At 38.3% G+C, this 26,676-nt stretch overlaps 1 protein-coding gene across 1 annotated transcript in view; it reads right to left on the reverse strand.

The window, feature by feature from the left end:
- CNTNAP2 (contactin associated protein 2) overlaps nt 1-26,676 on the reverse strand; it is a gene marked incomplete at both ends in the record, with an annotated part of 2,009,686 nt that overhangs the window by 657,666 nt on the left and 1,325,344 nt on the right. The window contains one exon of the mRNA XM_082661728.1: nt 8,515-8,715. Coding sequence (XP_082517854.1) covers nt 8,515-8,715 — 201 coding nt within the window. The remainder of the gene's footprint in view (nt 1-8,514; nt 8,716-26,676) is intronic.

Raw genomic sequence — 26,676 nt, forward strand, 5'->3', positions numbered from 1 at the left:
GCAATCCCATTCCTGGGCATATATCCAGAGAAAACTCTAATTAAAAAAGATACATCGAGCTTCTCTGGTGGCGCAGTGGTTGACAGTCCTCCTGCCGATGCAGGGGACATGGGATCGTGCCACGGTCCGGGAAGATCCCACATGCCGCGGAGCGGCTGGGCCCGTGAGCCATGGCCGCTGAGCCTGCGCGTCCGGAGCCTGTGCTCTGCAACGGGAGAGGCCACAGCAGTGAGGGGCCCGCGTACCACCAAAAAAAAAAAGATACATGCACCTCAAAGCATCACTATTTACAATAGCCAAGGCACGGAAGCAACCTAAGTGTGCATCAACAAATGAATGAATAAAGAGGATGTGGTATATACACAATGGAAAATTATTCAGCCATAAAAAACAACGAAATAATGCCATGTGCAGCAATATGGATGGACCTAGAGATTATCATATTAATTAAGGTAAGTCAGATAGAGAAAGACAAATATCATGATATCACTTGTATGTACAATCTTAAAAAATGATATAAATGAACTTATTTACAGAACAGAAATAGACTCACAGACATAGAAAACAAACTTATGGTTACCAAAAGGGATAGTGTGGGGGGTGGAAAAGGTTAGAGCACAGGGAACTATATTCAATATCTTATAATAACCTATAATGGAAAAGAATCTGAAGAAGAATATATATATATGAATTAATATATATATAAGTACATATAACTGACTCACTTTGCTATAAAACTGAAACTAATACACTGTACATTAACTATACTTCAATTAAAAATGATTAATAAAAACATAATTTATCAAATCTGACAAAGTAGATTTATCCTCACTTTATGATGTCATTAAAATGTATAATTATAAAGTTTATGTACAACCAAAAAAGTTTGATTTAAGCACACGAAGAGACAATTTTCAAATTCTACAGAGTGAAATAGGATTACTTCAAAGTTCTCATTTATTTCTATTTTAGTCATTGAAAAATGAAGCTACACACACATAGGCACTCACAAAATAAAACGGCAGCATTAAAAACAATCTTTATCATGCTATAGAAGGTCAATGTTCTTCAAAGTCTCACCTTAAAGCTCAAAATGTTGGCAACTTGAAATGAGTACACTTTTAGTAGAAGTCAGACAAGCTATCCTCAATAAATCTGACCTTAAGATTAATTTATTAATCAAAATATTGGATTTGACCCAAGGCCACTTGACAAAGAGTATTTCTAATCATAGACAGAAAAAGTAAATGCCAGGAGGGAAAATGTTCTTTCAATGGTGGTTGAAGAGATAGGGTGGGTACAGATACTGCTGGGCTTAGTTCTACCCTCACTTCGGTGGCAGCACACTGACCTCTCTACATGTTCACACTTTCTTAATGTGTCAGAAAAAAGGGTTTATAGTAGGATAGATTTGCATTTGAACCCCAGCTTGCCCGCTTCCAGCTGTAGTGATGTTCAGTGAGTTTATTCACCTCTTTGAGCCCTGTGTTTGCAAAATGGAGATAATAAAATCTACTTTGCATAACTTTGACAATTAAACGAGATAAAATGTCAAGGATGGTATTGGTCAATAGAATTTAATGGAAATCTCTACCTTTTTCTTTACCTCCTTTCTCAGAGCAGGTGTTCATTCTTTGCCAAGGCAAATTCCATACTCTTTTTTCTCTCGTGGGACTTCTTATGTTCCTTATCTGTCTTATACTTTTAGCTTCGTCCTCTTCACTGCCTCCTACATTTATAAACTTACTCATAACTCCCTCATCCTTAAAATCCCCAAACCCTCACTTGGGCTCTGCCTTCCGGTTAAGCAGCAATTCTCTATATAGCCATCCCTTTACCATGGAACTTTTTGAAAACCTTCACTTGTTTCCTTTTGCCATTCATTCTTCAGTGGCTCCACCCAGCAGACCCCACAGACGTGAAACTCCAGTGGCCTCGCAACAGCCAAAGCCAGGGGCTGACTTCCTTCTTTGATGTCTCACCACTGACCACATCTCAGTTTTCCTGTTTTTGTTTTTTACCTGTTGATTGTTAAACACACATTTCCCTTAGCTTCCCCATTATAAGGCTTTTCTAATTTGATTCTCTTCCTACTGCTCTGATCATTACTTTTGAGGCCCTTTAGTTAGCAGCATCCACTCCTTAAATTACTTTTTCAAGTTAGTAGTTTCTTTCCTTCTGTTCTTTTCTTGCACCTCCCATGACCTCTTTGAGTCATCCTGTGAAGGCTTTACAACTGTTCATAGTCATCCATTTTACCTTTACCCCTGGGTACATGGGAAGACTGCATTTTCCCTTCCCCTAAAGTTACTCTACATATACGCAATCACAGATCCTGTTCATTCTACTATCTAAACTTAAAACCGGCTTTCCTCCTAATTCCCAGTGAACATACAGGTCATCCAGTCTCCTCTGCACTCCTGTGACATTGTACCAGATGGTCCATCATACAAACTCTGCCCTTCCTGGATTCTATCCTCCTCATCACAGCCAGAATACCCTTACTTACAACCACTTCCTTTGCCCTTGGAGTGAAACCCTTACCATCACTCAGAGACTCTGGACTGATCTCCTCAAGTCTGCTTTCCTCTCTCTCACCTTAACGTTCTCTGCTGCAGCCACTCTGACGTCTCTCATTTCCTTCAAAGTCCTGTGCTCCTTGACCTGCATCTCAGAACTACTGCACATTCTCACATCTCAAACCTAGATGTCCCACTGCCATTTTTTTCTTAGTTAACTCAAATGAATCCTTCACACCTCAGCCTACATATCACAATTCCTGATACACAAGAAACAATACATATATATGGATTGATTATCTCATCCATTATTCCAGCTGAGACTTTGATCAGCTCCTACCCACACTGCTGAAATAATCTCTACTCTGCCCTGTGACCATTCTGTCCCTTTTAACTACAGGGTCCTCTATGAAGATGCCAGTTGCCTGGGTGTAGAATATTGCTAGATTTAATTTTCTGATTTTACCTTTTAGTTATTACTATCTTCATTGCTTGTCCCATTTAATTGTATCCTCCAATTTCATTATACTTATTTAACATAATAATTAAGTAGATAAATGATTAATCTTTTAATTGACATACTGACTAGTCACAATGAAACTCATTCACGGAAAATACCAGTCTTTAGTTGCAGTTGAGCAATGCTTTATCTATGTTGTTTCAAGAGTTAAACATCATAGTTTCTTATAATGCACATCACAAGCTGAAAATTCACTTTTTTGATAGCTTCACTGAAGTTTAGAATTTTTTTCTAAAAATAGGTTATAAGTTACAATGCCAGACTCACGTTTTCTTGTCTTTTGGATGCCACTAAATCACAGTTCAGTATCATTAAAGTATACTGAATTTTACACAGCTTACTTAACAGGTAAAAATTGTGAACATAACTCCTTTTCAATAGATACAAAATCTAATAGTAAACTACCCAAAAGGATGGATAATTTATACTGTTTCTTTCCAAAAAAGAAGCAATAAAACTATGACTTATGAGAACAAAACTACATGGCACAATGAAAAACACTGAGAACAAATGAAATCAACACTAAATATAGTCAGAAAAATAGGAAACATATCAACTTTATATCTCTATAATTAAATATTTATATATGTAGGGAATAAATGCTTTAGAAGAAAATGCTTAATTAGAAAGTATAAAGTTTTATAAAATAAATACATGACAACAGTGCATCTAAAATACACAAATAAGCATTTAAAATCAGGCTAATAGGTCTTATCCAAATATAGAGAAATATTTTTGCCATTTAAAAGCATTAGGATTGTTGACTAAGTCTTGACTCAAGTGGGATCTAATATACTTTCTCCTGGTGTCTAATTTATCAAATTTAAGTTCTTGAGGTATTTATTCTCAGAAGTAGATTTCATTGTTTAAAGATTTCTGCCTTTCATTAAGTTCAGATATCAATATATTTGCAGTTCTGGAGATATAAATATAAAACATGTTAACATCCTTGTGGTTTTGGATAGCTATTAATGGTTTTTTTTTTTTTTCCGTTGGGTAGAATTAATTTGTTTATTTTCAAATTGGATGAAATCAAATAACCTTGTCTTTGTTCTGTGTCTTTTGTAAAGTTGATTAAGGACAACTGAATTAATAGTTACATTGCAAGGATGGATACGACCATAAAGAATGGCAAAAGCATTACTTTAAAATTGATTCCGTTTAAAGATTTTGTAGTAATAAAAAGAAGTGATGGGACTTTCCTGGTGGCACAGCGGTTAAGAATCTGCCTGTCAATGCAGGGGACATGGGTTTGAACCCTGGTCTGGGAAGATCCCACGCACCGCAGAGCAACTAAGACCGTGAGTCACAACTACTGAGCCCGTGTGCCACAACTACTGAAGCCCATGTGTCTAGAGCCCGTGCTCTGCAACAAGAGAAACCACCGCAATGAGAAGCATGCTCACCGCAACCAAGAGTAGCCCCTGATCACTGCAACTAGAGAAAGCCCACGCGCAGCAACGAAGATCCAACGCAGCCAAAGAAATGAATAAATAAATAAATTTTTTAAAAAGTGATAACATTGTAAGTCATATATTACTATCCTTGTAAAAGTTGTAAGAAACCATTAATGAGTAAATCTACATTTGTTAGCTAATGGTGTGGTACAACTAAAGATTTATCAAAATAAAAATGAGGTCCATATACATGTAAAATCAACTCTTTATCATAAGTATCATTAGCAACTATAGAGCCCCAAATGAACTCTTGAGGGTAAGGCTCTTAAAACAATAACATTTTAAGTACATAGCTATTACAAACCCATTTGATGTTCATTTTACACTTGATCTTAGCCAAAAGGCCGAGAAGCGATTGATATTCATTTTAATTGCCATGACTATAATGAATATACTTTGTATTCAAACAGATGTCACAAGTACTACTACAGAAGTTCCAATATAATTCAGCCTTAGTTAAGAATGAGTAAATGGATATTTAAAATGGAACGTTACCAGGAAGGAGGGAAAAAACCAATTACAGAAAACATCAGCTCCTTAAAATAGCAAATTAAAGATTTGTATTAAATTGTATTCTTTCATACTTGGACACATACAGAATACAGTAATACAGGAAAACTTGCTATATCAACCACTCCTTTTCCTTGCCTCAGCTGTCTACAGATTAATTAACCCTGAAAATAGAAATTGGGATATGAAAAATGACTAAGAAGAGTAGGCTGAAATTCACTTTACAATGGTCTACGAAAAGGATTTTTAAAATACCACTATGCCAATTTATTTTAGCTGGAGGAACAGGTAGTTATGTATGCCATTTTATTTCAGTTGGTGAGACAAGTTCTAATATTCCCTTTAATCTTCTCCCACACAGAGGACTGATGCCTTAAAATCCAAGATGAGAGGCCTCATGCCATAAATTAAAGATGGTATTTTTCAATGTACGGTTCACTGAATGAGGCATGGATGTTTGTTAAAAGCAAACATTCCTGTGCCCCAACCAAGTTCTCCCGAGTCAGAATCATGGAATCAGCACTGTGACGAGCAACCTGAAAATTCTGACGTACACACTTGTTTAAAAACAACTGACTGAAGGTTGAATGAGGTAATATTTAAAACAATATATTTGTCATTTCATTCCAGTCAGCAAACATTTATTAAGTCTGATCCTGTGTGAGTAAAAATTTGATACATGGAGGGTGTCCCCAAAGGCAAGAAGCATATGATAACATGATTTTCAATGCACAGTTTACTAAGTATAATAATAACCTGCAAATGTCTGCAAACACAAAGAAAATAGTGTGCTTACTGTACAGATGAACAATTCACTCTTGATTTCAATTTAGTAGTTCTTCCTCTGAAAAGGTGTCTGGAGGTTGAAGAGAAGTGTGTTTAGCTTATTATGAGAAAACGTAATGGAAGTATTTTTAAAAACAAATTTATCCTGTTTCCTGATGGTTTTGGACATCCTGGGTTTCCAAAAGGAGGGTAATAAGTGTGTGAGGCTTCTTGGTGGATGGGGGAAGGCACAGAGTATACCAATGAGGGAAGGGAAGGAATGAACTACAAGACCAGAATCGCTAAAAGCAAATTGTTTCTCTTACCTCTAGCCTAATTCTCCTGGTGCCTGAACTGTACGATAAACTTATTTGGAGGTTGCATTGTGTTTTTTAACCACGAGAGCAAAAATTCAAACAGTAAAAGTTGACTTTGGAGTTTAATAGAAGAATGGAAGAAAATAAAGAAAACAAAGCTGATGGTACCAAGTTATTTTTCTGGTCAGCAGTTTTCCCTCACACCATCCCCTCCAGGACTGGAGACTGATGGACTGGAATCTTTGGAGTGAACTTCCACAGGGAGCACTCACTCATGAAACTGAGGGCAGACAAGCTGATGGGGTTCACTAATTGTGCCTAGTGCTCCGGATTTTCTATAATCGTTGGTTGACTTTTCTTAGCACTGAAACAGGATCCAGTAAAAATAAAATAAAAGGCTGAAATAAATGAAGGGGGATAGAAGAACAGTTGTAGGGACCTTCAGGGATTTCCATTGCCCACAGCTATGGTTCTCACAGTGGTCTCTAGACCAGCAATACCATCATCACCCGGGAACTCACTGCACTAGCACACTCAGGCTGCCGTAGCAAAATACCATCGGCTGAGTGGCTTAAACGACAGACATTCTTTTCTTACAGTTCCGGAGGCTGTAAGTCCAAGAGCAAGGTACTGGCCAGTTTGGTTTCTGGTGAGAGTGCTCTTTCTGACTCTTCCTCTTTTTATAAACCACCAATTCAGTCAGATTAGGAATCCAACCTTATAACCTCATTTAACCTTAATTATCTCCTAAAAGCCCTGTCTCAAATACGGTCACATTAGGGATTAGGACTTCAACGTGTGAATTTTGGGGGACACAATTCAGTCCAAAACACTTGTTACACATGAAAATTCTGGAGCCCCACCTCAGACCTATGGAATCGGAAATTCAGGGAACGAAGCCCAGCAGTTTGTGTCTCATTAATCCCTCCGGGTTATTCGCATGCACACTAAAGCCTGAGAAGTATGGGCCTCCAGGGAAAATTCTCAGCATTGCACTTAATTTCCTCCACGGTTTCTCCCATTTGTACTTTCCAGCCTCATTTCTTACTGTGTTTTGACACGAACTCTGCTTCTGCTAAACTACTTCTCACCGTGGCCTGAAAGATCATTCGTATTCTGTCCTCCAGACTCTTGTTTACTCTCACCAACCTCGAATTGTCTTTCAACCTCTTTAATGAAGCATCACTTCAACATCCCAGCCACAGTCATGTCTTCCTTCTCCAAAGAGCAAAAGCATAATTGTCTGAACCAATCATTTTCATATTTTACAGATTTTACTTTCTTAGAGTTCATAGGTTATACTTGTCTGTAATTTTAGCACAAGGCTTTGCACATAAAAGCACTTAAATCTTCAAAACATTATAGACTGTCCTGCTTACAACTCTTCTCTGTGACTCCCTACAACACTGGCCCCAATACAACACTAATTTGGGGCATCAAGCAGTCCCTTGGTCTCTGACATAATGCCACTTCCAAAGTTGTTTAATAATAAAAAAAATCATCAATATACTATTTGCTCTTTATTAAGTCCTTAAGTGCATCAAGACTTATAACAGGCACTTAGTATATTCCCTGATCAAATTCTCATAATCACCCTGAAATAGGCATTATGATCCCTCTTTGACTGAAAGACACTGGAAACTGAGGCAGAGAAGTTCAATGAACTCCCCCAAAGTCACATACGCGAGAAGCAGCAAGGCTGAAAAGTGTGAACATATGTTTCTCTGACTCAAAGCACATGCTTTACTTCTATGTTATACTATAGATGAAGAGATTTAGTTTGCTGTCAACATAATGAATTTACTGCCAAGAATCCCAGAGTGTATGGCTCTTGTGATAAAGATACTTCCAATATACCCTTTGTAAACTATCTTCTTTACCCCCAACACACACACACACAAGTCCTGAAGCACTGCTAAAAGTAAGCCATCGTGGAAAAAAAGAGCAGACTTCTTGAGACCAACAGATACTGTTAAATGACTACAGACAACAAACAGCTCTAAATTCTATCGCTCTTCTATATGCTATTTACCTGCAGACAGCCTTCAGAATTCTTTCATCTCTATGTTAGAGACAACTGAAGAACTCAAAGGGAATTACTTGAAAGTTCACAAGGAGCTTTGATAAACTTTTGCCCAAAGCAAATACTGATAATTACGCACTAGAAGCACTGACACACACACATATATGCATATAAAAGTTTTAAATCGCTAAGTTAGAAACAATGGAATTTTTCTGAAAAAAATGGTATTTCTTAGCTTCCTTCTGCAGAAAGAAAAAACAAGTGGTCATATTTTACTTTCACAGCTGCCCATGCTTTGAAGACTGGACTGTTAAGATAATAAGCCACACCTGTTGGACTGTTTAGGTAATTCCAATCACCAGCTAAGATAGTAATTAAAAGTAACATTCCATTCTCAGCCTACCTGGGGTGTTCAACAACCTGGACATCTTGCAGAAATAGGAGATGTACTGCTCACAGTACTCGGCGCTGCTGGTGATGGCGCTGATCTGGTCCATGGAGGCGCTGTAAATGAGCTGTGTCACCGAGTATTTTTCTGGGTTGTAGCCCACCACCGTCGTCTGCATCTGCAAATCATGAGACACTATCGTCCACACTTTGTCCTCTGTGGGGAGAAAAATGCCACGACAATGGGTCATTAGTATGCAAATGCATCTTCAAATGTCAGAAAATAAGTGAGCTATAATTTCACTGGTGTTTTCCCTGAACTGCTGTAGAACAGAGCTAAGGATAGTAATACTTAAAGTAACCCCTACCCTTTCTCACACTTAAGTTCTGCTTATATAGACAGAGTAGAAAAGTAATATTTTTTATTAAAAACAAACGCAAGATAGCTCCTGAAAATGAAACCAAATAGCCTGAGAATCTGGTTGATGCTCTAATATCTGCAGCATTGAATGTGAGGCCCCTTGTGTTCCAAAGGCTTCCCGACTCTGTAATCCCTCACTCCTTCCGTAGAACAGTATTTGCTCCTTCCTAAAGGAACTACGTGCTCTCAAGCCTCTGGATCTTTGTACGTGCTGTTTGCTCTAATCAGAATATGCATACTCATCTTGTCAACAAATATTCTTTTCACCCTGACCTTTCAGTTATAATTAGACACTGCATGCTCTGTTACTGAAATGCTCTACACATGTGGAATGATGCAAATAAGTAATTATCTTGGTGTTTTGGACCCTGAAAATTTCAATATGTGAAAAGGAGAAGCATATATAAGATTGATGAGATTAAATTAAAATGGTATATAGTTCTGCATTTGAATTAGAAGCATCACTATGAACCCAGGATGATGTTATCTTTTTTAAAATGTAGATATATGTCTTAGCTCTGTCCACTGAAAAAGTTCCCAAACAAGGACCAACCTCTGGCACCCGACTGTCATTACTCAATACCATTTTCCATTAAGAGAAAACTAAGCTCCTGGAGAAATGGCTGATTCAGGGCTGGAAATGGATAAGAGGAGCCTGGAACATATTGTCACTTCAGAAACAAACTACTGGAGACAGAGAGTGGTTCAAAAAACCCCAGGGCCAAAGAAGGATGATTTTAATTAACATCAATAAGAATTTCCTGCAATGAATTAAAATACAGCGAGTATATTTAACTCCATGAATTTGTACAAAAAAAAGAAATGTCTAATTTTGGAAGATGCTAGGTAACTAACTCATTACTTTGAATATTGGTAAATAGAGGCAAAGAATCCAGCATTCAGTCTACCTTAGCTATGTGAGGTGTAATGTAACTACATACTTTCTTTACGGAAATATTTCAGCTCATAAATGAAGGCTAAATGATAAATGTTTTAACTTCTAACAAGTTAGTAGGATCTAAGTAGGACTATTCATGGTCACTAATATAACAAGTAAAACCGGAGGAGACGTCGTCCTGGGGATCAGGAGGGGCGGGCAAGTACACAGGCCTACCTGTGGAGGGGTGTGGACAAAACTCAGAGGTGAATTTCACCAAGCTTACAGACCTACCTGCCAACTTCTAGAAAATACAGGGGAAAGGGGAACATGTTAAATGTCACCAAAGGGAAACAGCGAAATCCATGCTGTGGAAAACTGTATACATCATACAATCTAGTTTTTCAACAGGTGAGTGATAAATAACAAAGGAAGAGAGAGAGACACACACACAGGAGAGAGACAGACAGAGAGACAGAGAGCTTTAGATTAAGAGAGATGAGAGATGTCCTGAACTTGCCCCTCCTGAGGTCTTCCTATTTCAGGAAATGGCAACTCCACTCGTCCAGTTCTAGGACAAAAGCCTTGGAGTCGCTCTCAACTCTTCCCTTTCTTCCACCTCCTCCTGCAGCCTGTCAGTGACCCCCGCCTGCACTACCTTCAATAATTATTCCGAATCTGGGCACTCCTCACCCCACCCCCCACCATTGCTCTGGTCGAAGCCCCAGGGCCGCTCGCCTGCATCCCACAGTAACCTCTAACCAGTCCCCTCTTTCCACCCTTGCACCCTCACGCCTACCTTCAACACATCAACCAGGCTGAGGTTTTCGAGCACAAGTCAGATTCTGACACAGCTCAGGGTCCTCACATGGCACCCGGTCTCATTCACAGACAAAGTCTAGTTCTTAGAATAGTGAAAGACCCTCCGAGATCCGGCTCTTCCTTGCCGCCCTACTAATCGCCCCCTTGCTCCTTTGGCTCTGCCTCCTTGGAGACTCGCACTTGCTCTTTCCTGCATCTAGAGCCGTCTTTCCTCAAGCCCACTCTTTCTCCAGATCTGAGCTCCAGTGACAACCTTCCCTTCCCGAGTCCCACCCCACCACAGATGCTCTCCATCTACCCGCCCAGCTTTGCTTTTCTCCATAACGTTTATCTCTATCTTAGGGCACATTTAAATTATTTTTAAATGTCTGTCTCCCACCTTTAGAAGGGAAGAAAGCAGGGATTGTTTCAATGCTATATGCAATGTGTTTAGGATGGTAATTGACATATAGCAGGTCTTCAAAAATATTAGTTGAATAGAAGAATGAATTAATTAAAATAAACAGAATACAAATACTTAATCTAGGAACTTTTAAAAATCGCTTTGGTTCAAGTTCTGCCGAGACTATCCTTAGAGACTGTGGACAGGCCACTTCACTCCTCTGAGCCAGAATCGCCCTTCATCTGTTACAACATGGCTCTCTATGAAGACTTCCCAGCGTGCTGTTCTTAAATTGATTAAAAGAAGTTCAGTTATGGTGTCCCCTGTAGTCATTTTCTATAGATAATTGTTTTTCCAGTTTTGTCTTTGGCCTGATCAGAACTGCCTTCCTTTAGTTCCTCTGATACAGCAAGAAAAGTTACAATATATTTTGGTAATTCTGTCACTTTCTGACATGATTCTGAAAACAAACTGATTGTCATGTATATCCAGACCTTCAGATTTACCTTCACCTAATTAAAAATTCGTTAATTGAATTAGGTTACTTCTATCACTTTTCTGTATGTTACAATAAGTCTATGGCATAGAATTCTCAAATGTTTGACACCACTGACTTTTTCCTCCCTCCCTCCTTCCTCTCTTCTTTCTTTCCCTCCCTCCCTGCCTCCTTCTTCGTTTCTTTCTCTTTTTCTCTTCCTTTAACTTCTGATGGAACAGCATTCTAATCTGACCCTCCTTTAAACATCATAACCCCCTTTTTATATATACAAAATAGGTTAATAAAGGCAAACATTAACTAAGCAAGTAAAACACAATGATCACCAATTATGGTCACTGTCAATAACTTTAAAAAGACTAACCAAGTTGTTAATGTTGATGAATCTCTAACATCTTGGTCCTGGTGACTTCTTGACCCTAAACTCTAGTTCCAGCCACCTCAGCACACACATTTCATCATCAAAACCCTCCCTGTACATTATATCTTTATATTTGTTTTATAGTCCACTCATTCATTCAACAAATATTATCGTGTACCTACTTACTATATGACCAGTACAGATCTAGGCACCATGGAAACCACAGCAAAAAAAAAAGCATTCATAAATTTTTGCAGCTTACCTTCTTACATTCTAGTGGAGAAAAGAAAACAGATAATAAGCAAAATTAAAAGAATACATATATATATATATATATATATATATATAGTTAGCCAGTGATAATGGCGAGGAGGAAAACTAAATCAGGGAAGGGAAGAATAGGCTGTGTGTACAGGGATTGCATTTTTAAACACAGAGGAAACCATAAAAGCCCTGAGAAAGTGACATTTCAATAAATAAGGTAGCTATCCAGCAAGCCACGTAGATGTCTGGGGAAAAGTATTCCAGACAGAGGGAATGAAAATGCAAATGTTCTAAATCTAGAATATTCCGGATGTCCTTCAGGTATACAAGAAAGCCAGTGAGTGACGAAAGGGGAGAGGAGCAGAAGTTGAAGGCGGAAATGTAATGAGAATGAGTGGATTGTGACCTTACAGTGAGATGGAAAGCCACTGGCTTTGGAAGGTTTGGAGCAAGTGAAAGTAGTTTGCTTTAACTTCATCTTTGACATACCATTCTTTGCTGCAATAAAATTATACTTCAGAGGGGTTTGAAAAATAATATATATACGTACCTTTATAAAGATTTAAAACTTTCTACAGTGTCATGGCATTATAAAAGGTAATATATAAGCTCTATTTTGATAGCATAAAACAATTACTGTTGATGCATCTTACAAATTATTTGTTAATGCTTGCATATTACACATTGCGATGGCTCCTTTGGAGCTATTAAATCTTAAATGACAAATGGATATTAACAATTTTGCAGATATCCAGCATCTAGAAGAAAGTTATGCTGTATAGATTTTTCTTCACTAGTATCATAAGTGGAAAAATTAAAAATCTTATTCCCATATTCACAGCGTGTTTATATAGCATGTATTGTAAGATATGTGTGTAATGCAAATAAAAACTAATGTGTATGGAAAGTTCTAATTTCTGCCACTGTCCGTTTTCATGAAGAAGCAATTGATAAGCTAGTGTATTTCAAATATTCTTTTTGGATCAGTGTGCTATGAAAATGGCCTTTGTGATTATTTAGTGCTTAGTATCTGTCGCATCATGCAATTACATATTTAAAAACTGTCACATTGTTTTAAATATAGCTGATTTAATGATATGTTTCAAATACTGGGGTACATCTGGAACATACTGTGGGAATACCTCCCTCTCCTTGGCATTTACAGGGTCCTCAAGATTACCCAGTTTAGTTGTGTTGACATATGTACATTAGAAAGGTCGCTCTGCTACCTGTATCAGTGACCCCATATCCTTATCCTAACTGTAATTCTCAGGTAATTCACTTCATGAGAACTCAATTCCTGGCACAGTTGGAGTTATGACCAGGGCCTGATAAAGCCAGGAAATGACCAGTGAAGAAGGCAAAGAATTACTCCTCCCAGAATATAACCAGTTTCTTCATCATACATATGGCTTTTCTTTGACTCTTTTCCATGTTATTTATCCATATATAATCTGAAGTTCACATTACAGAGCAGGTCTTTATACAGCACATTTTAATTAAAGTCCAATCTGAGCTAAATCCAGTGGAAAAAAATTTTGTGTCCCATACATCTGAATATGCATCTAAGTGTTTCTGATTTTCAAGCAGCATCATGGTTCTGGTTTTTGACCAATTTGTCAATCTGGGAGCTTTTTACACCTTTATTCAAATTAACTCTGAAATGATCTTTAAATTTAAGGGAATATTATATTATAAATTACCTAAATTTAAAATGGTGTATAAAGCTTGTTAGGTGGGCCTCAGCAACATCTCCTTGTGGTCCAAATCCCTGAGCAGCCCTATTACCTATTACAGTAATTCTACAGGAATGACGTTGGGTCTCTCACTCTGAGAGTAACACAACTGAAATTGAACTATAATACATGCCTCACCTAAGATTTTCCATATTGCATGTAAAACTTGGCCTGCTGCATAAAACTAGTGAATTCAATTTTGTATATCCTTAAATTTCTTCTCTATATCTCATAAACTGCATTCTGATAACTAGGTTTGTGGTTTTCTTTGAGCATAGAAGTCTTAATAGTTATTATCCTGATTCAGTAAATCAACAACTGAACCTCAACTATGAGGAAGATATGAGCAAGGATCGCCAATGAAACACTATAGCATCAATAAGAATTGCTTACATGTTTGTAGCCTTACAGGAGAACACAGCCAAGGGAAGAAGCCTACCATTTAAAAGAAACCATGTTCTCATGTGAAAAATTTTGAGTTCCACATAGTATCAAGATGATGTCATTTTAGAGAGCATCCATTTTGAATCTCTTCAATTAGAGATTAAGAAACCAAGTGTAATAGAGTTACCACATGACCCTGCTATCTCACTCCTGGGCATATATCCAGAAAAGACAAAAACTCTAGTTCAAAAGGATACATGCACCCCAATGTTCACAGCAGCACTACTTACAATAGCCAAGACATGGAAACAACCTAAGTGTGCATCAATGAATGGCTAAAGAAGATTTTATATATATATATTATAAAATAATATATCTATAAAATGGAATATTAGCCATAAAAAGAATGAAATATTGTCATTTGCAACAACATGGATGGACCTAGAGATTATCATACTAAGTAAAGTGAGTCAGAGAAAGACAAGTATCACATGATATCACTTATATGTGGAATCTAAAAAAAAAACAAATGAACTAATTTACAAACAGAAACAGTCTCACAGACACAGAAAACAAACTTTCTCAAAGGGGAAAGGGTGGGGGAAGGGATAAATTAGGAGCATGGGATTAACAGATGCACTACTATGTATAAAATATACAACAAGGATTTACTGTATAGCACAGGGAACTATATTCAATATCTTATAATAACCAATAATGGAAGAGAATCTGAAAAAGAATATATATATGAATCACTTTGCTGTACACCTGAAACTAACACAATATTGTAAATCAACTATACTTCAATTAAAAAAAAAAGTGTCAGAAGTGATAAGTGGCTTGACCAAATGAATACGAAAAGTTAGTGCCAAAATAATGGAAACTTTGCCCCCTAATTCTGGATTTAGTGCTCTTTTCACTACACATGTCTTTGACCCAGTGGTGATATGCCTGGTGACATGTCAAAATATTTATTGTCTTCCCCACAGCACCCCACTAATTTTCAGGGGAATATAGACACTATTTTAGAATTTTTAAATATTATTTTAAATTACAATATACAAGTTATTACATCAAGAAAAATGTTATAAAATCATGAATACATTCATAAACCATTACTGAGTTTTTGATCTGGTTCAGCACGATGTTAGGTTCTGGAAGTACAAGGATGAAAAAGACTTGAGTTCCTGTCCTCAACAAGCCTGTAGTCCAATGCAGGGGAGAAAACATTAAGCTTGAAACTGCAAATTGCGAACAGGTGCTAAAACAGATATATGCACAGCGTCTTGTGAGTTCACATGGAAAGTCTGTATAACCCAGCTTTAGACAGCTATAAGTGACCCAAGAGGACATGGCATTTTCAGTGAATGATGAAGGTTAAATAGGGATAAGCCATATGAAGATGGTGATAAAAGCAGTTTCATTCTTCTTATAGCTCAGACCAAATACCTTGGAGACAAAACGTTCAGTAAATGGGATCTGGATCAACTGGAAATTGAAGGGTCTGGAATGGTGAAGTATAAGATTGCATTCATAACAATTGCATATGGGTTGAAAGTTCTAGTAGATCGTCACGGTGTAGGTGTTGAAATGCTGTGGAGATGGACGATTAATTTATATTTTAAAAAATATTTCTCCAAAGGCATATAGGACAAGCCCACAGCTAACATCATACTCAACAGGGAACAGCTGAAAGCTTTGCCTCTAAAAATCTGGAACAAGTCAAGGGGAATATGATTAGGGATATACCTAGGCTTTAATTTGATATTTGATGTTATACTGCTTAATCTGGGTGTTGTATACAAACTAGAAATACTTCATATTGAAACAAACAGTTAACAGGTACCTTATTTCAGGTAAACTTTATATGAATTCCAGATTTGCAACAGTAATAATCTAGGAAATACTGGTCATTTTACATGAGCTATGTGTGCTTTACTGCATAAGTCACAGAACAATTTCTTATATAGTTGCTTATCCAAAGTATTAAATAATTCTACAAACTATGTTAGGTTATAATGATGGTAGGCTATGATGGTTTTTTTGTTTTTGTTTCATTTTTTAGTCATTTGTCAGAGGATCTATTTGAAAATTTCATCAGTCTTCCAGGCAGATAAGTTTAAAGACCATTAATTTTATAGACCATTATTTTGTTTAGAAGGTTTTCTCAATAGTTATGATCCTATTGACACAATTTAACTTATTAGAAATTTCTGGTGTCATATTTTTCTCCCCCCAAATACATTTTGTGTGAGCATTACAAGCATCTCTGTAACCTAGACCCTAATATCATAGAGGTCATTTCACCGTGGTGGGCTTCGATGGTTTGAGCCACTCCATAATGCCTGCTATGCATGCAGCTCAGGTGGCATAAGCAGCTTCAATCACGTGTAGAGAAATAAGGTATATAAAGCAGACGGAAACCCTGCAGGAGCACCGAGGAAATGAACTAAAAGTACAGCTGATGTTCTGCAGGTGGTGGAAAATGTTGATTATTTTTATGCTCACAATTCCAGCTCACAATTCCAGCTCAAAAATGGAGTGTTGTGAGCAAGTATAAATAATGGTGGCTCATTCATACCCACCTGAAGAACAATCTGGAGCCTATGTATATCGTTTTTCGAGGAAGACATTAGCTATTTTCTGGGAAGAAGAATATTTGTTAATGTTTTTGTTCCACTGTAGAGATGTTAACATTCTTTTACAATACGGCTAGAGTTACTGACTGCATTTATATGAATACTTAGACAAGCTAATCTTCCCTTTCCTTTTTCTCTCACACTGGGTAGAGATGTAGTTGGTGTGTATTTGATAGTCTGGAGTTCATCTCTGTGGCAATAAGAAGATTTCTATCCTGTGTAGCAAGGAAATGTTACTCTTCAATTTGTGTTGCTTACAATGGTAATTAGATTTTGATCTGAGTTCAAACTTGGATACTAGGTAAACGTCATCTTGGATCAATGACTGACCATTTCTGTGGACCTTTCAAGATAACACTTACTTCCTATTATTTAAAAATACCTTAAAACATATTGCACACACTTGGTTAAAAAAAATCACTTCAAGTGTTTACCACACTGACCTAGCTGTAGTTCAAATATGCCAGGCACTTATGCTTTAAGGCTTCTGCATGGCTGTTTCCTCTGCCTAGAGGAATTTTTCCAGATGGTCTCAAGGCTAACTCCCTCGCCTCCATTAGTCTTGATTCAAATGGCATGTTCTCATTGAGGTCTGTGAAGTCTATCTTATTTAAACTTACAGCCCACTCTGTCCCTTCCCTTCTCTACACCCAAAGCACATACGTATGGCCTTTGAACATAGTATACAATTTACTTGCTTGTTATTTTTATCGTCTGTCTCCCTACCCCACCTTCCTCATAGACTATAAACTTCAATATATCAGTGAATTTTTAAAATAAATTTTGTTTACTCATGAATCTTAAATTCTTAGAATAGTACCTAGAAGTCTGCAGAAGTTCATAAATATTGTGCTAATAATATACCTTAACCCTTTCTTCACTTAGTTTCCAACAAATCTCTATCACAATCATCATCAGTGATTTGATGGTATTTGGTAGTATGTATCCATTTGATATATACTGACAAATGTAAAACAGATAGCTAGTGAGAAGCAGCCGCATAGCACAGGGAGATCAGCTCAGTGCTTTGTGACCACCTAGAGGGGTGGGATAGGGAGGTTGGGAGGGAGACGCAAGAGGGAGGAGATATGGATATATATGTATATGTATAGCTGATTCACTTTGTTATAAAGCAGAAACTAACACACCATTGTAAAGCAATTATACTCCAATAAAGATGTTCAAAAACAAAAAAAAAACCCGAAATACAGTTCATGGGCTTATAGATCCCATCAGATAGTTCTACAATTTATTAAGCTTCAAAAAAAATAAACATTTAGAAAGTCTTTACAGGTGGAACAAAGTGATATTTGAAATTATAAAATCCTGGTACTGTACTTGCAGTATTTACAAGATTTTTTTAATCTTGTAAACTGCAAGGATTTTTTTAAAGAGCAACATGATAATACATCCAAGATGCAATAAGCTTCTTAAAACCATCATCATTTTCTTTCTGGGTTGAACAGTAAGATAATAATCATTCTGTGCTAAGTGTGTGCACATCTCCTTACACAGCAAGAGATCCTGAACATGGGAGTTTCATTCATCAACAACTTGCTTTATTCCAAGCACTGTTCTAGGTCCTGAGCACATGAAGGCAAATAACACGTGTGGCATGCCACCAAAGAGCTAGTGGGAAGAAGGTACACAAAATAAGTAATTCCTGTACAACCTGAAAAAATAACTTACTTTTCAAGCAACTGCCAGAATCATCCAAGTAGTGAGATTTAGCATATAAACCATAAACCCACTTATGACCTACATCACATCCTTTAACATACATAACACAATCTTTAAAATTCTCTGCTATTGTATTTACATATTTTTTTATTGTTGGGAGATTTTATTTCACTGGCACTTAGTTTAAACCTAAGCTGTATCAGGCTAACTTGAGAAATTATATTCTTCCTGAAGTTTCTATCCAAAAAGCTTTGATGTAGCAGAAAACACACAATTGAGAATGACAGCTTGATTCGCTATTAACAGGATAGAATCTCATAAGATGGCCCTTCCTTTCATGTTGATCCTAGCTCACATTACTGTCTGCTCCTGAAACTTGAAAAGATCAAATACATCCCAGCAATTTACATTTTGGGGGCACTAAGGGCTGTGGTTTAGGCGATGTCCCATCAGAAAGTTTGTGGCAACAGAAACAAACTCACAGACATAGAAAATAAATTTATGGTTACAAAAGGGGAAGTGGGGGGGGGATAAATTAGGAGTCTGGAATTAGCAGATACAAACTACTATATATAAAATAGATAAACAACAAGGTCCTACTGTATAGAACAGGGAACTATATTGAATATCCTGTAATAAACCATAATGGAAAAGAATATGAAAAACAATATATATGTACATGTATACAGATACATATTTATACAGATAATACAGATAATATTTATCACCTTGGAAGAAAATCCCCAAGTAATCAACTTCTTTGAGTATTTAATTTTCCCCATTAACTCAGTTTCTATTCACTGAAGCAGCCCTATTGTGAGGAACATTAGCAGGACAGTCTGACAGATTAAGTTCCTCCGTGAGGATAATTCGCTAGAAATAAATTTTTAGGGAAAGAAAATCCTTGAGATAGCAGAATTAACATATTCATAGGACCTAAAACTGGTGTTCTCACTTCAATTTTAACAGAAGTACAAATGTATTAGGTGATTTCTCTTTTTTAAAAAAAAATGATTCTCTGAGAAACTAAAATATTAAAGCTCCTCTAAACCCAGCAAATTCTCCCCCACTGCCAAGAACACTCCCACCTGCCCTGGCTCTGAGTCCATCAAGTCTCAGCTTTTAAGTACTTTGCTAGAAAATATCACCCACTTCCCAAGCCCCAATATCAGATCAAGTTCAGATTAGATATCCATCCATCTCCATCTGCCTCCCTAACAACCCATGTTTACCATTGGGTTTGCATTTCTCATATCGTATTTGGAACATATTTGTCGTAACCACAACTCTGCTGTCCCTGAGGCAGAGTTGGATACCACTGTCATTGCTGAATCCTTATTGCCTAACAGAGTACCTGGTGTAGGTACTCAAGTGCTCAATACATACTTGCTGAACTAATGAAGTGGCACAGAGTTCGACACTAGGCTCAAGAAGCAGACGCAGCTGAAGGACGTGGGGTGGGGTTCAGACTGAGGAGCCATTCTGCAAAGGGTCTGAGACTGAGGAGCTGAATAAGATGCAAAGGATGATAGAAAGCCAACAGAGAAGCAGTACAGTCAGGCTTCTGTTTTTGAAAGATCCCTCTGGATTGGCTTCTGGGAAGATGGCGGAAGAGTAAGACGCGGAGATCACCTTCCTCCCCACAGATACACCAGAAATACATCAACACATGGAACAACGCCTACAGAACACCTACTGAACACTGGCAGAAAACCTCGGACCTCCCAAAAGGCAAGAAACCCCCCACGTACCTGGGTAGGGCAAAAAAAAAAAAAGAATAAACAGAGACAAAAGGATAGGGATGGGACCTCCACCAGTGGGAGGGAGCTGTGAAGGAGGAAAAGTTTCCACACTAGGAAGTCTCTTCGCGGGCAGAGACTGCGGGTGACGGAGGGGGAAAGCTTCGGTGCCGCAGAGGAGAGCACAGCAACAGGGGTGCGGAGGGCAAAGCGGGGAGATTCCCGCACAGAGGATCAGGGCCGACCGGCACTCACCAGACCGAGAGGTTTGTCTGCTCACCCACAGGGGCAGGAGGGCTGGGAGCTGAGGCTCGGGCTTCGGTCGGAGCGCAGGGAGAGGACTGGGGTTGGCGGCGTGAACACGGCCTGCAGGGGGTTAGTGCTCCACGGCTGGCCGGGAGGGAGTCCGGGTAAAAGTCTGGACCTGCCGAAGAGGCAAGAGACTTCTTCTTCCCTCTTTGTTTCCTGGTGCGCGAGGAGAGGGGATTAAGGGCGCTGCTTAAAGGAGCTCCAGAGACGGGCACGAGCCGCGGCTAAAAGTGCGAACCACAGAGACGGGCATGAGACACTAAGGCTGCTGCTGCCGCCACAAAGAAGCCTGTGTGCGAGCACAGGTTACCATCCACACCCCCCTTCCGGGGAGCCTGTGCAGCCCGCCACTGCCAGGGTCCAGGGATCCAGGGACAACTCCCCCGGGAGAATGCACAGCGCGCCTCAGGCTCTTGCAACGTCACGCCGGCCTCTGCTGCCACAGGCTCGCCCCACATCCGTGCCCCTCCATCCCCCCGCCTGAGTGAGCCAGAGCCCCCGAATCACCGGCTCCTTTAACCCCGTCCTGTCTGAGCAAAGAACAGACGCCCTCCGGCGACCTACACGCAGAGGCGGGGCCAAATCCCCTGGGAGCTGTGAAAACAAAGAAGAGAAAGGGAAATCTCTCCCAGCAGCCTCAGAAGCAGCAGATTAAATCTCCACAATCAACTCGATGTACCTGCATCTGTGGAATACCTGAATAGACAAGGAATCATCCCAAATTAAGGAGGTGAACTTTGAGAGCAAGATTTATGATTTTTTCCCCTTTTCCTCTTTTTGTGAGTGTGTATGTGGATGCTTCTGTGTGAGATTTTGTCTGTAGAGCTTTGCTTCCACCATTTGTCCTTGGGTTCTATCATCCGGTTTTGTTTTTGTTTTTTTAATTTTTTCTTCATAATTTTTTATTTTAATAACTTTATATTTTATCTTACTTTATTTTATTGTACTTTATCTTCTTTCTTTCTTTCCTTCCTTCCCTCCTTCCTCTCTCTCTCCCTCCTTCCTTTCTTTTTTCCTTTCTTTCTTTCTTTCTTTCTTCTACTAATTCTTTCTTTCTAGTTTTTCTCCCTTTTATTCTGAGCCGTGTGGATGAAAGGCTCTTGGTGCTACAGCCAGGAGTCAGTGCTGTGCCTCTGAGATGGGACAGCCAACTTCAGGACACTGGTCCACAAGAGACCTCCCAGCTCCACATGATATCAAACGGCGAACGTCTCCCAGAGATCTCCATCTCAACACCAAGACCCAGCTTCACTCAACGACCAGCAAGCTACAGTGCTGGACATCCTATGCCAAACAACTAGCAAGACAGGAAGACAACCCCACCCATTAGCAGAGAGGCTGCCTAAAATCATAATAAGGCCACGGACACCCCAAAACACACAACCAGACGTGGACCTGCCCACCAGAGAGACAAGATCCAGCCTCATCCACCAGAACACAGGCACTAGTCCCCTCCACCAGGAAGCCTACACAACCCACTGAACCAACCTTAGCCACTGGGGACAGACATCAAAAACAATGGGAACTACGAACTGGCAGCCTGCAAAAAGGAGACCCCAAACACAGTAAGATAAGCAAAATGAGAAGACAGAAAAACACACAGCAGATGAAGGAGCAAGGTAAAAACCCACCAGACCTAACAAATGAAGAGGAAATAGGCAGTCTACCTGAAAAAGACTTCAGAATAATGATAGTAAAGATGACCCAAAATCTTGGAAATAGAATAGACAAAATGCAAGAAACATTTCACAAGGACCTAGAAGAACTAAAGACGAAACAAACAATGATGAACAACACAATAACTGAAATTAAAAATACTCTAGATGAGATCAATAGCAGAATAACTGAGGCAGAAGAATGGATAAGTGAGCTGGAAGATAAAATAGTGGAAATAACTACAGCAGAGCAGAATAAAGAAAAAAGAATGAAAAGAACTGAGGACAGTCTCAGAGAACTCTGGGACAACATTAAATGCACCAACATTCAAATTATAGGGGTTCCAGAAGAAGAAGAGAAAAAAGAAAGGGACTGAGAAAATATATGAAGAGATTATAGTTGAAAACTTCCCTAATATGGGAAAGGAAATAGTTAATCAAGTCCAGGAAGCACAGAGTGTCCCATACAGGATAAATCCAAGGAGAAACACGCCAAGACACATATTAATCAAACTGTCAAAAATTAAATACAAAGAAAACATATTAAAAGCAGCAAGGGAAAAACAACAAATAACACACAAGGGAATCCCCATAAGGTTAACAGCTGATCTGTCAGCAGAAACTCTTCAAGGCAGAAGGGAGTGACAGGACATATTTAAAGTGATGAAGGGGAAAAACCTGCAACCAAGATTACTCTACCCAGCAAGGATCTCATTCAGATTTGATGGAGAAATTAAAACCTTTACAGACAAGCAAAAGCTGAGAGAGTTCAGCACCACCAAACCAGCTTTGCAACAACTGCTAAAGCAACTTCTCTAGGCAAGAAACACAAGAGAAGGAAAAGACCTACAATAAGGAACCCAAAACAATTTAGAAAATGGGAATAGGAACATACATATCGATAATTACCTTAAATGTAAATGGACTAAATGCTCCCACCAAAAGACACAGATTGGCTGAATGGATACAAAAACAAGACCCATATATTTGCTGTCTACAAGAGACCCACTTCAAACCTAGAGACACATACAGACTGAAAGTAAGGGGATGGAAAAAGATATTTCATGCAAATGGAAACCAAAAGAAAGCTGGAGTAACAATTCTCATATCAGACAAAATAGACTTTAAAATATAGACTATTAGAAGAGACAAAGGACACCACATAATGATCAAGGGATCGATCCAAGAATAAGATATAACAATTGTAAATATTTATGCACCCAACATAGAAGCACCTCAATACGTAAGGCAAATACTAACAGCCATAAAAGGGGAAATTGAGAGTAACACAATCATAGTAGGGGGCTTTAACACCCCACTTTCAACAATGGACAGATCATCCAACAAGGTGGACTTAATTGATATTTATAAGACATTCCATCCAAAAACAACAGAATACACATTTTTCTCAAGTGCTCATGGAACATTTTCCAGGATAGATCATATCTTGGGTCACAAATCAAGCCTTGGTAAATTTAAGAAAACTGAAATTGTATCAAGTGTCTTTTCCGACCACAACTCTATGAGACTAGATATCAATTACAGGAAAAGATCTGTAAAAAATACAAACACATGGAGGCTAAACAATACACTACTTAATAACCAAGTGATCACTGACGAAATCAAAGACGAAATAAAAAAATACCTAAAAACAAATGATAATGGAGACACGACGACCCAAAACCTATGGGATGCAGCAAAAGCAGTTCTAAGAGGGAAGTTTATAGCAATACAATCCTACCTTATGAAACAGGAAACATCTTGAATAAACAACCTAACCTTGCACCTAAAGAAATTAGAGAAAGAAGAACAAAAAAACCCCAAAGTTAGCACAAGGAAAGAAATCATAAAGATCAGATCAGAAATAAATGAAAAGAAATGAAGGAAACGATAGCAAAGATCAATAAAACTAAAAGCTGGTTCTTTGAGAAGATAAACAAAATCGATAAACCATTAGCCAGACTCAGCAGGAAAAAAAGGGAGAAGACTCAAATCAATAGAATTAGAAATGAAAAAGGAGAAGTAACAACTGACACTGCAGAAATACAAAGGATCATGAGAGATTACTATAAGCAACTCTATGCCAATAAAATGGACAACCTGGAAGAAATGGACAAATTCTTAGAAATGCACAACCTTCCGAGACTGAATCAGGAAGAAATAGAAAATATGAACAGACCAATCACAAGCACTGAAATTGAAACTGTGATTAAAACTCTTCCAACAAACAAAAGCCCAGGACCAGATGGCTTCACAGGCAAATTCTATCAAACATTTAGAGAAAAGCTAACACCTATCCTTCTCAAACTCTTCCAAAATATAGCAGAGGGAGGAACACTCCCAAACTCATTCTACGAGGCCACCATCACCCTGATACCAAAACCAGACAAGGATGTCACAAAGAAAGAAAACTACAGGCCAATATCACTGATGAACATAGATGCAAAAATCCTCAACAAAATACTAGCAAACAGAATCCAACAGCACATTAAACGGATCATACACCATGATCAAGTGGGGTTTATTCCAGGAATGCAAGGATTCTTCAATATACGCAAATCAATCAATGTGATAAACCATATTAACAAATTGAAGGAGAAAAACCATATGATCATCTCAATAGATGCAGAGAAAGCTTTCGACAAAATTCAACACCCATTTATGACAAAAACCCTGCAGAAAGTAGGCATAGAGGGAACTTTCCTCAACATAATAAAGGCCATATATGACAAACCCACAGCCAACATCATCCTCAATGGTGAAAAACTGAAACCACTTCCACTAAGATCAGGAACAAGACAAGGTTGCCCACTCTCACCACTATTATTCAACATAGTTTTGGAAGTTTTAGCCACAGCAATCAGAGAAGAAAAAGAAATAAAAGGAATCCAAATCAGAAAAGAAGAAGTAAAGCTGTCACTGTTTGCAGATGACATGATACTACACATAGAGAATCCTAAGGATGCTACCAGAAAAGTACTAGAGCTAGTCAATGAATTTGGTAAAGTAGCAGGATACAAAATTAATGCACAGAAATCTCTGACATTCCTATACACTAATGAAAAATCTGAAAGTGAAATCAAGAAAACACTCCCATTTACCATTGCAACAAAAAGATTAAAATATCTAGGAATAAACCTACCTAAGGAGACAAAAGACCTGTATGCAGAAAATTATAAGACACTGATGAAAGAAATTAAAGATGATACAAAGAGATGGAGAGATATACCATGTTCTTGGATTGGAAGAATCAACATTGTGAAAATGACTCTACTACCCAAAGCAATCTACAGATTCAATGCAATCCCTATCAAACTACCACTGGCATTTTTCACAGAACTAGAACAAAAAATTTCACGATTTGTATGGAAACACAAAAGACCCCGAATAGCCAAAGCAACCTTGAGAATGAGAAACGGAGCTGGAGGAATCAGGCTCCCTGACTTCAGACTATACTACAAGCTACAACAATCAAGACAGTATGGTACTGGCACAAAAACAGAAAGATAGATCAATGGAACAGGATAGAAAGCCCAGAGAAACCCACGCACATATGGTCACCTTATCTTTGATAAAGGAGGCAGGAATGTACAGTGGAGAAAGGACAGCCTCTTCAATAAGTGGTGCTGGAAAAACTGGACAGGTACATGTAAAAGTATGAGATTACATCACTTCCTAACACCATACACAAAAATAAGCTCAAAATGGATCAAAGACCTAAATGTAAGGCCAGAAATTATCAAACTCTTAGAGAAAAGCATTAGGCAGAACACTCTATGACATAAATCACAGCAAGATCCTTTTTGACCCACCTCCTAGAGAAATGGAAATAAAAACAAAAATAAACAAATGGGACCTAATGACACTTCATAGCTATTGCACAGCAAAGGAAACCATAAACAAGACCAAAAGACAACCCTCAGAATGGGAGAAAATATTTGCAAATGAAGCAACTGACAAAGGATTAATCTCCAAAATTTATAAGCAGCTCATGCAGCTCAATAACAAAGAAACAAACAACCCAATCCAAAAATGGGCAGAAGACCTAAATAGACATTTCTCCAAAGAAGATATGCAGACTGCCAACAAACACATGAAAGAATGCTCAACATCATTAATCTTTAGAGAAATGCAAATCAAAACTACAATGAGATATCATCTCACACCAGTCAGAATGGCCATCATCAAAAAATCTAGAAACAATAAATGCTGGAGAGGGTGTGGAGAAAAGGGAACACTCTTGCAGTGTTGGTGGGAATGTAAATTGATACAGCCACTGTGGAGAACAGTATGGAGGTTCCTTAAAAAACTACAAATAGAACTACCATAGGACCCAGCAATCCCACTACTGGGCATATACCCTGAGAAAACCATAATTCAAAAAGGGTCATGTACCAAAATGTTCATTGTAGC

Source organism: Grampus griseus (assembly GCF_964374135.1).
Source record: "Grampus griseus genome assembly, chromosome: 9".
Classification (NCBI taxonomy): domain Eukaryota; kingdom Metazoa; phylum Chordata; class Mammalia; order Artiodactyla; family Delphinidae; genus Grampus; species Grampus griseus.